Genomic DNA, 15,885 nt, shown 5'->3' with positions numbered 1-15,885 from the left:
TGACAGAGCACTGAGCTATTTTGTGTGCCCTCAATCCCTATGTTCATGGTCTGGTAAATAATTAATCCTGAGCTTTCAATGTCAGAGGCCAGATGAATGTTGCCTGCTAGAAAGCTCAAACTGCTTCTAAAGTAAATCTGTTTCTGGTCAGCAATCAGCACAAATCCATCACCCACCTTCTAGGTAGTACTGAGTGACTTTATTTATGTCTTAATACTGGTAGAGCTTGGACCAGCTCTCGAAGTTTAAAGACTTGTCAGTTTATAGTAGGAATATACAAGTACAGTATGTTAAACTATTATTTTACATGTGTAATAAAACAAATCTATAGAACTTACTGAGTTCCGTGGGGAGATTCCCTTTGCCGTCAGCTTTTAAGCAGAACTTTACTTTAAAACTATTGAGAGAATTAAAGAATAATTTTAAAAAATATATTTTTGGGGGAATAGACAGGCCAAGTGCAAGATGTAAATCTATGAACATTGAAAGGATATACTCATGTGCTCTCAGATCACAATTTTAGAATTGAGACTAGGATCCAACTCCAGTGCAAGATTCTTGATCCCAAGAATCATTAAATTTAATTTAAAAAAAATTCTTTACCACTTCTTCAATTTGCAATGATTGAATATATGTTATTACTAGATTAACTGATCTGTTCTGCATGTACAGAGCAACTTTAGATGCTTAATTTCAATCAACTTTGAAGAGTCTTAAGATGTGCTGTATATTTGAGCTAGAAAGAGAACGCTCAAGTTGTAAGTCTAATCAAAATGGTTGGGAATGATTAGATAAAGGCATAGGCAAATTTACACCATTCAACAGAGTACCACTTTTCTGGGTTGAGTTAGCCCTCAGTTTTGTTAATCATTCAAGAAAAAGCTTAGATTTCAGATTCATGAAATTCACCACGATTCAAATGGGGCTTTACATCCTATACAATGAATCTAATTCCTTTCCCATTTGGAGCAACCTTTTACAGTGTTATAAACATGAAAAAGGATTTCAACATAGTTCACTGCTTTCGAAGAAGGGAAACTCAGAATCAGATATAAGGAAGCAACCTTCTGTAATTAAAATAATGCATTTGAATCCTGTGAAGCATGGTGAAAGGAAAGACACTCACACTTTCATTATTCACTTTCATCAGCAACAGAAGTTTCTGGTTCCTTAATTTGACTTACAGTGTTAATTGCAAACACTTAATGGGGAATCTATTGAACTTACCAAGAAACCTTTTGACCATTGTCTTCACAGTTTTTGTTCTCTGGATTTAAAATTGTTGGGGTAACTTCTAATCCAGCATTCACAGTAATAACTGGCCGGGCCCTTTGAAAAGAAACAAAGAAAAAGTAGTCGGGGCACCTGTATGAATTACTAGATAATGAAAGATGAAGTAAGGATTTGAAGAAGAAAGTAGAAAATAGCAAGAGGGAAAATATTTTGGACAACAATTTTAAACAGAAATAGCCACCAACCTAATCAATGGATTTGGACAACTCTGCTATGAAATTGGGGACTTTTTTTGTTTAGGTATCCAAAAAGCTGTAGAAAATTATGCATGGACAGACAAAGAGAATGAAGAGACATTTTCTTGTACAGGAACTTAAAATCAGCTAATGAAGTTGAAAGGGGAGAGATTCCAGGGAAATTAGTATTTTTAATATTTTCTTCCCAGCACATAGTCAGAATTGGTGAATTCATTCCAATAAGATACAGGAATAGCTAGCAACTTGATAGCTTTAAAGAGAAAGAATCAAGTTCATGACAGATAAATTTTCAAGTCACAACGGCTTCTAAATCAGAGACAGCATGTTTCTCAATAAAGATTGCTAAAATCAGAAGGTATTAATACCCTCACATTCTACTTGTGAGCTTTCTAGAGAGAAGTGGTTGTGACTAAGGCCTGGTTTCAAGCATGCCTCCCATTTAATAAGAGCTATTTTTTCTCTTTTCTAGCTGTTGACATGAACTGGATTTGTCTACTAATATTCTTCTGAAAACATACCTGTATAACGCAACTCGGTCAACACCAAAAGCTCCTACAACCAAGTCTGAAAGTAGAAAAAACATATGCAGATTTATTGATTGGATATTTGTCTACAGTTGAAAAGTTATAACCATAATTATTAATATTTTAAAACTAAATAAATTAAAATAGGGCTTTCCCTGAGTTAAATGCTACTTTAATCCATACAATCTTGCATTGTATTATATTCAGTTGTGTCCGTTAGCTACAAGGGAATGCAAAATAGAGTCTGTATATTCCTATAGTCTGTATTTGTTCTACACGGCAGAGAACATTCTAGAGAAGATTGGGGGGTGGATGGGTACAAGATGGTGAGCTGGGAATAGAAAGGAGAGAAAGATACACCGCATAAATGCTAATAAACTTGCAATCCACTGAACATAAGCCATTATCACTATAGAAACATCACCTGGGTAGCCATTTTTGTCCACATCAATAGCTCCTTTCAGGGCATATCCAAAACTTGGTGGCATTGCTTCAGAGGCCCATTGTCCTTCAAGGACCTGAGATGGCATTCCATTCAGTCCTGTGGCTCTTCCATTGTAGATATAAACCAGTCCTTTCCTGTTTTCTCCACCATAAGGTGCTGCAACTGCTATGTCTGCAAGCAAAGTGAAAAATCTTTAGCATCTCTAAATATGAACAAGCACAGGGTTATGGAATAAAGGGCCATGGATTAAGTTGGACTAAGCCAATTTAGTCCATGTATGTACATTTCAAGGGGTTCTGCCATAACCCATTTAAAACAACAGTGGACTTCCTCTTAAACATGGATTATAGCCAATTCAATCTGATACATATATTTTCAAATTAGTGGTGTAAAGGTAGACTTATATTTTCAAATTACTAGTGTAAAGGGGTGCTCATTTGTTCAGTGACTGTTTGAAGTTATGATGGCACTGAAAAAATGGTGGTTACAACTGCTCTTTTGAGTTCCAGCTGTCCCAATATCTCCACCATCCTGTGATTGCAATTTGGCAATCTTATTTGGACTTACAATCAGTTGCATTGCCCCATAATCACATGACTGCCTTTGCAACCTTCCCTACTGGCTTCTCCAGAAAATCAGTGGGGAAGCTGGCAGGAAAAGTTGCAAGTTGCTGGAGTAAGTCTCCTCCATCTGCATGCCCCACTTGTGCTCGTGCCATGCCAGTTACGTTTGTACTCTCCCTGACCTTTGTCATGCCTCCCTTGCATCTTCAAGCACCCTCACACACTCCATCACACTCTTCCTGACCCGTGCCTCTCCTACACCTCTTGCATTTCCCCAACCTGCATATCCTCTTGCTCCCTCTCCCAGCTGGTAGCAGCCACTTACTTACCTGCCTGTCAGCCTAGCTCTTGAAACTTCCAGCCGGCTTCCCAATGACTTTATTTATGGGAAGATAGCAGGAAGGTGTCTTGTGTAACAACAGTGGGATTTGGTTACCTACAGCGACTGGGACTGTAGGGATTGTTGTCACTAAGCACTGTTGTCATGCTTTACAACCACATTGATTAGCAACAGAATTTCTAGTTCCAATTGTCATTATAAGTTGAGAACTACCTAGTTTAAAGATACATTTTCAAATTCAGAGTGTAAAGAATTTAGCACTAATCCTATTAATTAGAGATAATTTTATGTAAGGTAGTACTTGATACAGAAGTGCAGGTCATTCCGCAGTTAAAATAAATGTGTGTATCATTTTTTATTTGTGCAGTACTTTTTCAAAGCTTCATATTTTAAAAAGATGTATTAACTCAAATAACAGTTGCTTTCTAAATTAGAGCAAGGCCTATCAAAATATTAAAATAACAAAAACAAAACAAAAACCCAAACACAACCATTTTGAACCAAACCATAGGGTTTAATCAAGTTATAACTAAAAAGTTTAAAATCCTTGTGGGATTTTAAACACAAGGGATTTTAATCCCTTGTGGGATTTAACCAACACAATAGTAACAACAACAACAACAACAATAATGACTGATTGCATTACCATTGAAGCCATCCTGATCAAGGTCTCCCAAAGGGGCAATTGAACTGCTGAATCTTGCAAAGACTTCAAAGCCATTCAACTTCATCGCTGAACTTTGAAACCCTCCAGAGGCTTGTTGAAAGTAAAGAGACACCTGGCCCACTTCCAGAAGCTTGCCATCTGAACCACGATCCATAAAGAGTGGGGCACCTACAAGCAAATCTGTGTAGCTAAAGTTGAGGGCAGAGGCAGAGAGAGATGGAGAGAAAGTTGTTCATTCAGTACAAAGATTGTCTCTGTTATATGCATCACTGTAGCCCATTATGCTTCACAGAGTACACAATGATTGGAGGAAGGAAGAGAGGATGGAGATCCCAAGAATGCAAGGAGTTGTGCATGACTGGAATTGAATCCCAGGTTGTATCTCTTGTGGCCAAAAGAATTATAAAACAGACAAGGTCACAATCATAACAGGCTGACCAGAAAATCAGTCCCATCAGTGGCACTTATGCCTGAGGCTTAACGTGCTTAGGATTGCATTGGAGGTATAATTCATTAGGACAAAAAAAAATCTCCACAGATATTGTTTAGTCATAAAATGGAGCAACCAGGAGTGAGTGGGGAAAGAAAAGGAAGTTGAGGACTAGGAGAACTAGAAAAAGAAGTAGTGCTGGATAGAAGTACAGGTTGTGTCGTTTAACTACCACAACTGGGATCAACAACTTGGTTGTCAAGCAGTTGTTAAGTGAAACTGTGACTATGCTTATGATCTTTCATCAGTTATCCTTTGCTTTACAAACCTACAAAGGTCATTAATGTAAGGTCATTAATGATTACAAAGTTACTCTTTTTCATCACCATCATAACTATGAACGGTCACCAATTGAGGTAATTGCTAAATGAGGACCACTTGTAAAGGCTGATGAGAGGAGACTGAGGCTGGAAATACAATCAAAAAGAACAACTTCTCCACTCACAGGATATGAAGCTCTACTAGGGAGGATTCAAAAAGATAAGATACTGTATATACTTGTGAATAAGCAGAGAATGTTGGGTTCCAAAATACACCGAAAAATTAGGATCTAATTATCATGGGTTTAAAATTATGTCATTATACAAATGACAATGCAACACTTTGCAATTTTCCATTTATTGCTGCAGTTAAAAATTCAAGTGTCAGCTTATTTGCAAGTGATGCATTTTTTCATGGTATTTTGGCTGAAATTTTGAGGGTTGGCTTAATTTGTGGACAAGTTTATCTGTGATTAAATATGCTATTTGTGAAATGTTTGGAGAACTATATCAAGCAATCTTAACAGAAGAAACTCCCAAAAGGGAGAGGGGAAGAGAGTTAAATATGCATGTTAACATATTTCTATTGTTCTTTCAAACATTTTATTTTTACCTTAGGCAAGATTTTACAGAAACAGATTTTTTTTTCCTTTTCAAGAAGTATGAAACAAAAGCATAACTTACTGATCTCCATTGATATCCGTGGCAGCTACAGAATATCCAAAATAAGCAGCTATCTGGGTAACAAAGTTGAACAAAAGAAATGCTGCATTAAACAGAAATAACTAGGAGTTAGAGAAGTATTTTACACCTGCTAAAAGCTTTCTTGCCATGCATTTGTCAAAGGCTAGAAGTGTAACCTTTTTTCTCCATGTTATTTCTGTATATTTGTTACTTTATTGTCAGAACAGAAAATAGAATGTTTCCCTCGTTATAGAAAGCACACAGATAATATTTTACCCTTTTTATTTTATTAATAGTAATATGAAGGGAAGCACATCATTGGATATTCTCCACCCATTTAACTACTCATAGAATTTCAATTTTAAGAGGAATAAGGAGCATTTATAAATGGTAAGGCTGCTCCAGTAGGACTGAAGTTGAACATGGATGTCTTCAAGCAAGGTTTCTCAACTCTGTGGGATTGTGACCTCCTAAAATGATAAATGAATGGTTGTGATTCCATCCTCCCCTTAGATAACAATTTAATGGAGGCCAGAGGTGGATAAGAAATAGGGTATTGTTTCAATAATTAATTTTTAATGAAAACAAACAACTTTGCAGCTTTTTTAAAAAATAAAACATTTTCATTGGGAATTACAAACAAAAGTTAAATAAAATTTAAAGCCATATTTCTAATGGGAAGGATGAATTTGTAATTCCTTGTAAGTCTGAGTTTTATTTCTGAGACTACCATTCTTATTTCTTGTTCCACGTTTAATTTAGATGGGTCATTCTTTTTATAGCAGCAACTGCAGAAAATCTTGGCTTTGTTACCACTTTGACTAGATGGAATAGGAGTAAATACTGACAAAGATCCACCTTTGAATTTTGCTCTCTCCTTCCTGCATCCGTTCTCAACTCCCCAGGGCATCATAATCCACAGTTAAAGGTAAAGGTAAAGGTTCCCCTCGCACATATATGCTAGTCATTCCTGACTCTAGGGGGCGGTGTTCATCTCCATTTCAAAGCCGAAGAGCCAGCGCTGTCTGAAGATGTCTCCGTGGTCATGTGGCCGGCATGACTAAACGCCAAAGGCACACAGAATGCTGTTACCTTCCCACCAAAGGTGGTCCCTATTTTTCTACTTGCATTTTTTACGTGCTTTTGAACTGCTAGGTTGGCAAAAGCTGGGACAAGTAACGGGAGCTCACCCCGTTATGAGGCACTCAGGATTCAAACTGCTGAACTGCCAACCTTTCAATCGACAAGCTCAGCGACTTAGCCACTGAACCCCTCTCTAATCCACAGTTAAAAAACCCCAAAAGCCTGGAGAAGAATAGACTGTGAAACATGCTGGCTGTCTTCAAAGAGCAAAAGACTGCCATATAGATATATGAGAACAAGTGGCTTGAAATTGGAAATCTGCAGATTTTGGCTAAGCTTTAGGGTAAAATTCAGATGTAAGAAATTGCCAACCATGGAACAGGCTGTTTTAGAAGACAATGGGTTCTCTTTTGCGGAAAGAACAATCTAATCCAAAGTTACGCAAAGTTTCCAGTTTTGTCGACCGGCAGGGGGAGGGGGAAAGGGGATAATTCCGGTTGAGCAACTAGAAAGTATGCGTGCAGTTCCATTTACGTGCATAGTGTGCACGCATGCCTGCTGCTCACTTAAATGAAGTGTGCACAAGTTCGCCCGCTACTTGCGCAAGTGAGGATGTGCATGCGCATGCTCACCAGCCATTTCTGCGGCCCAGTTGCAAACCCCTCACGGCCCACTAGTGGGCTGCGGCTCACAGATTGGGGACCCCTGATCTAATCAGATTACATCAGATCGCATATTCTTTTAAATCTTTAAGAGGTTAAGAAAAAAACCAATGCTTTTGCTATTGGCCTGTTCAGATAATTACTAATTGGTTCTTCTTCTTCCATCTGTTATTTCACTTGCTGGAATCAGAGGGAACATTGAATTGGGAAGGCATCTTCCATCAGCTTAGCCAAAAGCACCAGAAAAAAAGCACTTTCTCTCAGAATTGTAATACACAGAAGCCATGATGTTTGAATTTGATTATTACAGCTGGCTTATGACCACATTTTCTGTCTAAAATATTTTTCTTTCCTATTTTTTCCTCACTAAATTTGTGTATTATATCACCGATATTCCTATCCTGGTAAAAGATAAACATAAATATAAAAATATTTTCTTCTTACAGAAACCAAGTCATACCTGTTCTCCAGTGAAGTTATACATGGATGCCATGGTTTCCCCATTGTAAATGGATACCTGCACAATATATATAAATAAAGTTCTGTACCATTGCATATTTGAAGGGCTGCTAAAAAGAATAAATCAATTATTTAATACTGCCTTATTTAAATTCCTTACCATGCCCAAAGTTTTTGCTGCTCTTGGGACACCCGACACAAAATCTGAAAACATAAAAGGAATTTTCCATCACCTGTGCAGGTATAATCAATGCCCTTCAGAAAGTTTTCCCATCTAGTTCACAATACTATTCTTATTTTCACAGAGGCTTATCTTATTAATTTATCCATTAGCTTTTCCCATCTGTTCAATCATATCTGATACTCAGAGAATGCCTGACCAAATCCTTGCTGTTTTCTTGGCAGAGGTTTCGGAAGTGGTTTGTCTCCTTTGTAGGGCTGAGAGAGAGTGACTGGCCCAAGACCACCCAGCTGGCTTTGTGCCTAAGATGGGACTAGAACTCACAGTGTCCTGGTTATTAGGCTGGTATTTTAACTACTACACCAAACTGGCTCTCTATCCATTTGCTACAGTATAACAGAACTATTTTAACTAGAACAAACAGATTCCTTAAGTACTTATAGTTTGGCACAGATATACAAAACAATAAAGACATATGATATACTGGCAATAAGTAATGGTAATAAGAGTAGGAGAATCATGTAAGACTGAGGGAACAAAATGTATAACTAATTCTCCTTACACAGAAATTCCTTTTAAAAATGCTGTCTCCTTTTCCTTTGATTTTTTTTTTCCACAGGATTTGAGCCAGTGGCATAGATAGGTACACTATTACTTTTTCACTCCTGGTATCTAGTCTTTTTTTCTTCCGGAAAGTTCCCAGTCTGCAAGAGGAGTTTGAAGCCTTTTAGAGAGGTATAAAGAGCGGGGGAAAGACTGTGAGTCCACTTCACCCATGATACCCATTCCACGGATGGAGGAACAGATGGGAGGATCGGATGCATATTTCCACAGGTCTGATTCACTCCAATTCACTCAGAGATACAACTGCCTTTTTGGAGTGACTCAATTCCATTTTACTCAAAGTTGAACTGTAGAATTGTAGAGCTGTGGTGCCGCAGTGGTTAGAATGTAGTACTGCAGGCTAACTCACTGCTCACTCCAGGAATTCGATTCTGAAGAGCTCAAGGTTAAGTCAGCCTTCCATCCTTCTGAGGTTGGTAAAATGAGGACCCAGATTGTTGGGGGCAATGGGCTGACTCTGTAAACCGCTTAAAGAGAGCTGTAAAGCACTATAAAGAGGTATATAAGTCTAAGTGCTATTGCTATTACATCATGGGGGAAATTATCTTATTTTGGCATCATTCTCCTGCAGGGCTCCAGGGAAGCTTTCAAAGGTAAGTACCAATTGTGCTTCCTTAATAGCAATAGAATAGCATTTAGACTTATATACCGTTTCACAGTGCTTTACCGCACTCTCTGAGTGGTTTACAGAGTCAGCATATTACCCTCAACAATCTGGATCCTTATTTTACCGACCTCGGAAGGATGGAAGACTGAGTCAATCTTTGACCCAGTGTTGTGGCCCGCCAGTGGCCTGCGCGGATCGTGGCTGATCCCGACGATGAGGAGGCTGGTGTGGGGTCCCGCCGGCAGCCTGCGCAGCTGGTGCTCGCGTTGGACAGCAAGGAGGCTGAAGAGGATGTGGTGCCAGAGGCAGAGACTCAGCCAGGGCCTTCAGAACCTCCAGAGGCTCCTTCAAGTGGAGAGAGCAAAGTGGAGGCGCCTCTTCTCAATGCTCGAGCACGCAGGGCTGCCAAAAGGCAGGAGTGGCTACTCAGGAGGAGGAGGTCTCCTTGAGAGTAAGGTTTGAGGATAATTGGCCACTCCCTTAGCCTATTTAAGTCGCACGCTATTGGTAATTTCTTGCTGGAAACAACGTGTAATTATTACAGAGCATTTTGGAGAGTGAGTGTCTTATCGTATCTTGTTTTCTGGGCTGGTTGCCAACCTTTGCCGGACTTTGTTTATTCTTGATACGTTATAACTTTGATAAGGACCGTTGGTGTGTGTCACAATCCTTGGGAATCTGGAGCTGGGGCAGAACACCCAATTAGAATCAAATTTCATGCAGCCAGCAGAGTTAACCTGCAATACTACATTCTAACCACTGCACAACCACGGCTCTTAAAATTATGTGCATCAAGATTATGTGCATCCATGGGGAAAGGAGGGAGGGGAATGATAAAACGTGTTTTCATTGCAACACAAATTCTGTTCCTCAGGTACTTGCATGGGGTTGTAATGAAAACACAGAGAAAGGGATTACATTGTGAGGTTGCATTTTGTCATCACTGAGGATACTTCTTAGAGGCAGAATATACTGAAATGACACTAACAGTCAACAACAATCTTCTATTTTCCTCTTACTACATCTGCAATGAAAGCAGAAAGAATTTTCTCTGATCTTTATTTTTCACAGCCCCAAGGAAAAGTACAGTAGCTGAAATAAATAGACGCAGACATGCAAAAGTTAATACAGATTTCAACAGGTTATCTGGATTATTTATTTTCTAACACTTCTTCAATTTTTTCCCCCTGTATTCAAAATTCATTAGTTTCTGGACAGTTTATGCAAATATGAACAAGACATACCTTCTATGCCATCACCATTGAAATCCCCTACAGCAACTGAATAACCTGTCAAGCATGAAAATGAGAAAATGAAAACTCAAGAATTAATATTAATGATTCAATAATTCATGGAGATACTCTATTTTGAGATGCACCCAAAAACATTTTTAGACATCTATTTTAAAATAAACCTGTTCATGGAGCTGCTGAAATCATTCTCACTGTTGACTAATAGGGGGTGCTATTTCTCTTTCAAAATTGAGAAAAAACTGAACATAGGTAATCCTCGACTTACAACCATAACTGAGCCTGAAATTTCTGTTGTTCAGTGAGACATTTGTAAAGAGACATTTGCCCCATTTTACAACCTTCCTTGTCTCAGTTGTTAAATGAATCACTGCAGTTGTTAAGTTAGTAACACAGTTGTTAAGTGAATCTGGCTTCATCATTGACTTTGTTTATCAGAAGGACACAAAAGGGGACCACATGACCACGGGACACAGCAACCGTCATAAATATGAGTCAGCTGCCAAGTGTCTGAATTTTGATCACATGACCATAGGGAAACTGCAAAGGTCATAACTGTGAAAAATGGTCGTAAGTCATTTTTTTCAGTGCCATTGTAACTTGGAACGGTCACTAAATGAACTGTTCTAAGTCGAGGACTACCTGTACACAACTGCAGAATTAGAATTCACTATCCAATACAGCTTAAGTATTGACTGCATTTTTAAAAATAATTACTTGAAGAGGGAAACTGAAAACTCTCCAGTAAATATGTGCCAGTCATATATATATATTTTAATTTGGCTGTATATAGGACAGTTCTTCTTTCGGAAACATCAAAAACAAACATATTTTCACTGATCTCATTGGGAAGCTTCATCCCAGTGAGTATTAGGACGAAGAACGCCAAGACTGATTTTAATACAAATTTACAACATTTCCTGTTTCAGAGTCAAGTACCCACCCAAATAACTGTCGTCGAAAGTAGCACTAGCTGACCGTGTTGCTAACTGGTGATCGTATTTGGTTGTGTAGACTTTAGGGCTGTATTTTGACACAATCTCAGCCACTTGATCAGAGATTAGCTGGCCTGGAGAAAAGCGAAAGGGAATACTTTGAAATAATACAGTTCTGAGCAGGTATTTGTTGTTTCGTCATAAAATGCAATTCTATAATGCCATCTTGGAAACTAGTCTTATTGTTGGGGGCAATTGTTGACTTTGTAATCCACTTAGAGAGGACTGTAAAGCCCAGAGAAGTGGTATATAAATCTAAGTGCTATTGCTATTATTAGGTAACTGTGAATAGGAAAGCCAAACTAAGTCCAGAAATAAAATAACATTTTTTTTGGTTCATTGCAATAAAGAGGGGTAAAGAATTAAACCAAGCATATCTTTGGCCTGATAAAAGGGATAAAGGTAGCATGATCCTATGTGACATACTCACAATTAAGATATGATCTATAAATCCTTAGCAGAAGTGTTTTTTTCCAGTGAGACAGGTCTATCAGGGCAACCTGGTGTATCTAAATATGGGATGGAGCATACTGCTTCCGCTTCCGCCTTTCAGCCCCAATCCAGGAACCTTCGCAGGCAGTTTCTTCTGCAACAAACTATTTTTGTGTTAAATTTAAATTTACCAACAAAGAAATAAAGGGAGACAACTTGTCTCCCTCTATTTCTTTGTCAGTAAGTTTAAATTTAACACTCCTTAGCAGAAGGTTTTCTATAGTTCATAGAAGTATACTATAGATTTAACAGAGTGACCTGTATCCATTATCTAAGCACGTTGCTGAGTGCTTCAAAATTCAACAAATGTACTTACACCTAATTCCTAGGCTGGAGTGTCTGGCTAAACCCACAATTGATAGCAATTAGCTGGAAAACCCCACTCAGATTAATCTCCACAACAGTATTCTGTGGTAGAAAAACAGCAATCTTGCAGCATTATAAAGCCAAAGTATATTCATTTCTGTTTTTGTATCTGGGATCCTAATTTACCAGAAGCATGAGGCATTAAAGCCTAACATGCAGATGTGCATAATTGAATCTCTACAACTTCTCCTGCTGAGAAAAGTCCTTTTCAAATTTTGAGCAGAGCAATTTTTAGTTTAATAGTTAACTATGGCAAAAAAAAAAAAAAAAATCTCTGGATTGCAAAAAAATCAGATGACAATTTAACGGAAGTAAAAAATTTGCTGCCTTCTGAAGTCTGGTAGCCCAGATAGTGTAAGTTGATTAAATTACATATATAAATATAATTTATATAATTTGATTAAATTACATATATAAATATGTAATTTCATTAAATGTAAATGGTCATTACTATTTAAAAATCGAGCTATTTCAGGAATGTGTAAACAATATAATCCCTGTTTACATATTCTATGCTTAGGCCTCTGCCTGTCACCAGGAAATGTTATTTTATATTGGGATTTCTGTAATATTCAGGTGCCCTAAAAAGATATTTCTGCTTTACTGTTGCAATATTTTTAGGATCAGACTCAATAAAGATAATAGGAGTTAGAGATTTAAATATATTTCTCTTTAATCATAGTAGGCATTCTATATTCGCTGAATATTCAAGATAGAAGCAAAGAGAATGGTGAGGGTGGCTCCTTATATATACAAGGGGTGGAGCCAGGAATGGGAGTGGTAAATTATGAATACATTAAAGTCCAAAGAATAAGTTAACCCCTGATGTTCCATATATACATTATTTACACATTAGAGAATAAGGCATTTACATCTGACAAATCCCCCTCTAAATGCCGGTTCGTTATACAACACCAATTACATTCAGATTCAGGACAATATAATACATATAATTTAGAAGTCAAATATTTGTGTTGTTTAGAAGGTAAGGGCTTTGTTAATATGTCAGCTAATTGTTCAGAAGTATCACAATGTATTGCTTTGATGAATCCGTCTTGAGACAGTTGTCTCACGTGCTTAAACTTTATATCAATATGTCTGGACCTTTGTCCAATTGCATCGGATCTGGATATTTCAATAGCCGCTTTATTGTCTTCATGCATAATAAATGGTAAAGTAGGTTTCTTCCAAACATCAGTGATCAAATCATTGAACCATACCAGGTTATTTGCAGCCTTGGACAAGCAAACATATTCCGCTTCTGTGGTAGAAGTGGCTACCAGTTCTTGTTTACCAGTATACCAGTAAACTGGACAATCATTCAATAGAAAAACATAACCAGAGGTACTCTTTCTGCATGATGTATCACCAGCCCAATCTGCATCAGCATAACAAGTAATTTTTGGTTCTTTGTCATTATTGGGTTCCAATATTAAACAAAAATCTAATGTACTTTTCAGATATCTTAGAATTCTTTTGACAGCTTCCCAATGATACAAGGTTGGTTTGCTAACATATCTTGACAATAAATTGAGAGGTAATGCAATATCTGGCCTAGTCCAATTAGATATGTAAAGGAGTGAACCTATAACTGATCTGTAAAATGTGTTGTCTTTAAACTCAGGGGAAGATTCATCAGTGTTTCTAAGAAAATCAGTTTGCATAGGGGTGTCACAGGTTTTGGCATTATTTAAGTTACATTTGTTTAGGAGTTCAATGATTTTATCTTTCTGTGTAAGTTTGAATCCCCTTTTTGTTTTGTTAATTTGTACACCAAGGTATTTATTCACTTTACCTAGAGATTTCAACGAGAAGTGTTCGTTTAACTTATTTACAAAGATTTCCCTGCTCTCTTTATGCTTTCCAATATATAAAATATCATCCACATAAATTAATACAAATTCAATATGATCATTACTCTTTTTTACAAAGAAACAGTTATCAGCAGTGGTGGCGTTGAAATCCATGGTCTTAAGTACTTTTACCAAGCAATCGTACCATCTTTTGCCAGATTGCTTTAATCCGTACAGACTCTTACTTAATAACCAAATTTCGTTCTTATTAGTGTATTGACTGTGTGGTGCTCTTACATATATTTCCTTATCTAATTTTGCGTGTAAGTACGCAGTCTGTATGTCATATTGAAATACGTCTAGATTGAGTGCAGATGCTACTACAAGAGCTGTTTTGACACTCTCTGTTCTCACTGTGGGTGAATATGTGTCAGTGTAGTCTTCTGGATATTTTTGTGCATAACCTTGTGCAACTAGTCTAGCCTTATATAAGGTATTGCCTCCTTCTAAGTTCTTAATTTTATAAATCCACCTGGTACCTATAATTGTTTTATCCTTAGGTGCGATCGCAGGTGTGAACACATTTAATCCTTGTAAACTTTCCATCTCTTTTTCCATAGCTAGTTCCCATTTTTCTCTTTCTTCACGGGGAAGTTTCAATACTTCCTCATATGTATTAGGTGTTATTTGTTCTCCATCCATATGCATTATGTAATCTTTGTATTTATTTGGTATTTGGTTTCTATTGTTTCTAATAGTTCTTTCAGGCTTGCTATGGTTGTCATGCAAATATCTAGCTTCCTTTTTTGTTAATGTGTCTGTCTTTATTTTATGCTGACTATTTGTCCAAGTTTTGGTTTTGTTCTTACTTTTGTTAATATTTTGATTTTCTGTTGTTCCTTCCTCGCAAGATATCGTATCTTTGCATTTATTAGGAAATATTTCATTAAGGTGCAATTTTGACCAATTGGCCTGCTCATGGAACACAGCTGTTCTGGATACTATAAATTTGTTATTATTATCAATAAATCTGTACCCTTTGGTTCCAGTTTCGTATCCCATGAATCTTAATCTCCTGGATACGTTTTCTCCCTTTCTCCTCAATTGTTTAGGTATGTGTACGTCTGCAGTGACTCCAAATATGTGCATGTGTGATAATTTGGGTTTTCTATTGTACATCACCTCATATGGTGTCTTATTCACAATACTGGACCAGGTTCTATTTTGAGTGTAATTTGAATAATGTAAGGCCTCTGACCAAAATTGTTTGCCTAAACCAGCATCCTCTAATGTGCATCTAATCATGGTTTGTAGTGTGGAATTTTTTCTCTCTGCAATTCCATTTTGAAATGCAGAAAATGGATTGGACGTGAAATGTAGCATTCCTCTATCCTTTAACCATTGGGAGAATTCTTTAGACATGAATTCACATCCCCTATCTGTCATAATTTGTTTTATTCTGATATTATGTTGTGTTTCTATGCGTTTGTAGAATTCCTTAAATTTCTGAAAGGTTTCATCCTTGTGCTTTAATGTGTAAACAAAACCATAGCGACTGTAGTCATCCACTATTGTTAGGAAGTAACGTTTTCTATAGGTAATTGATGGACTTAATGGACCAACTAAGTCCATATGTACTAAATCAAAAATATTGTTAGTTGATCTGTTAGATTTTTTTGGTCTGGGACTGGTTTTTAGTTTGGTGGATTTACATACTGAGCATTCCAAATAATTTTCACAATTTTTTATTTTGACACCTTCTGCGTGTTCAGTCATTTTTTGTACTACAGGAAAGCTTGCATGTCCTAACTTCCTATGTAAGATGTGAGCACACTCATCATGAATTGGTTTACCTATTTTTGGTTTCTTCTCATTGTGTGTATTTTTGTGATCATGAGTTATTCTACACT

The 15,885-nt window shown here is 37.3% G+C and overlaps 1 protein-coding gene across 1 annotated transcript in view; it reads right to left on the bottom strand.

Annotated features, from left to right (window-relative positions):
- Window positions 1-15,885, bottom strand: part of ITGAV (integrin subunit alpha V) — a 77,319-nt gene that overhangs the window by 22,376 nt on the left and 39,058 nt on the right. Inside the window, exons 7-16 of the mRNA XM_087882080.1 lie at window positions 11,273-11,398; window positions 10,324-10,368; window positions 7,828-7,871; window positions 7,669-7,725; window positions 5,464-5,516; window positions 4,009-4,217; window positions 2,439-2,630; window positions 2,009-2,054; window positions 1,228-1,329; window positions 339-397 (exon numbers count right to left, since the gene is read on the bottom strand). Of these exons, the coding sequence (XP_087738206.1) occupies window positions 339-397; window positions 1,228-1,329; window positions 2,009-2,054; window positions 2,439-2,630; window positions 4,009-4,217; window positions 5,464-5,516; window positions 7,669-7,725; window positions 7,828-7,871; window positions 10,324-10,368; window positions 11,273-11,398 (933 nt within the window). The remainder of the gene's footprint in view (window positions 1-338; window positions 398-1,227; window positions 1,330-2,008; window positions 2,055-2,438; window positions 2,631-4,008; window positions 4,218-5,463; window positions 5,517-7,668; window positions 7,726-7,827; window positions 7,872-10,323; window positions 10,369-11,272; window positions 11,399-15,885) is intronic.

This window comes from Pantherophis guttatus, chromosome 1 (genome assembly GCF_059756535.1).
Source record: "Pantherophis guttatus breed Tessera chromosome 1, ASM5975653v1, whole genome shotgun sequence".
NCBI classification, from domain to species: domain Eukaryota; kingdom Metazoa; phylum Chordata; class Lepidosauria; order Squamata; family Colubridae; genus Pantherophis; species Pantherophis guttatus.
Note: the sequence above shows the minus strand (reverse complement) of the source record. Positions and strands in the feature narration are given on the sequence as shown.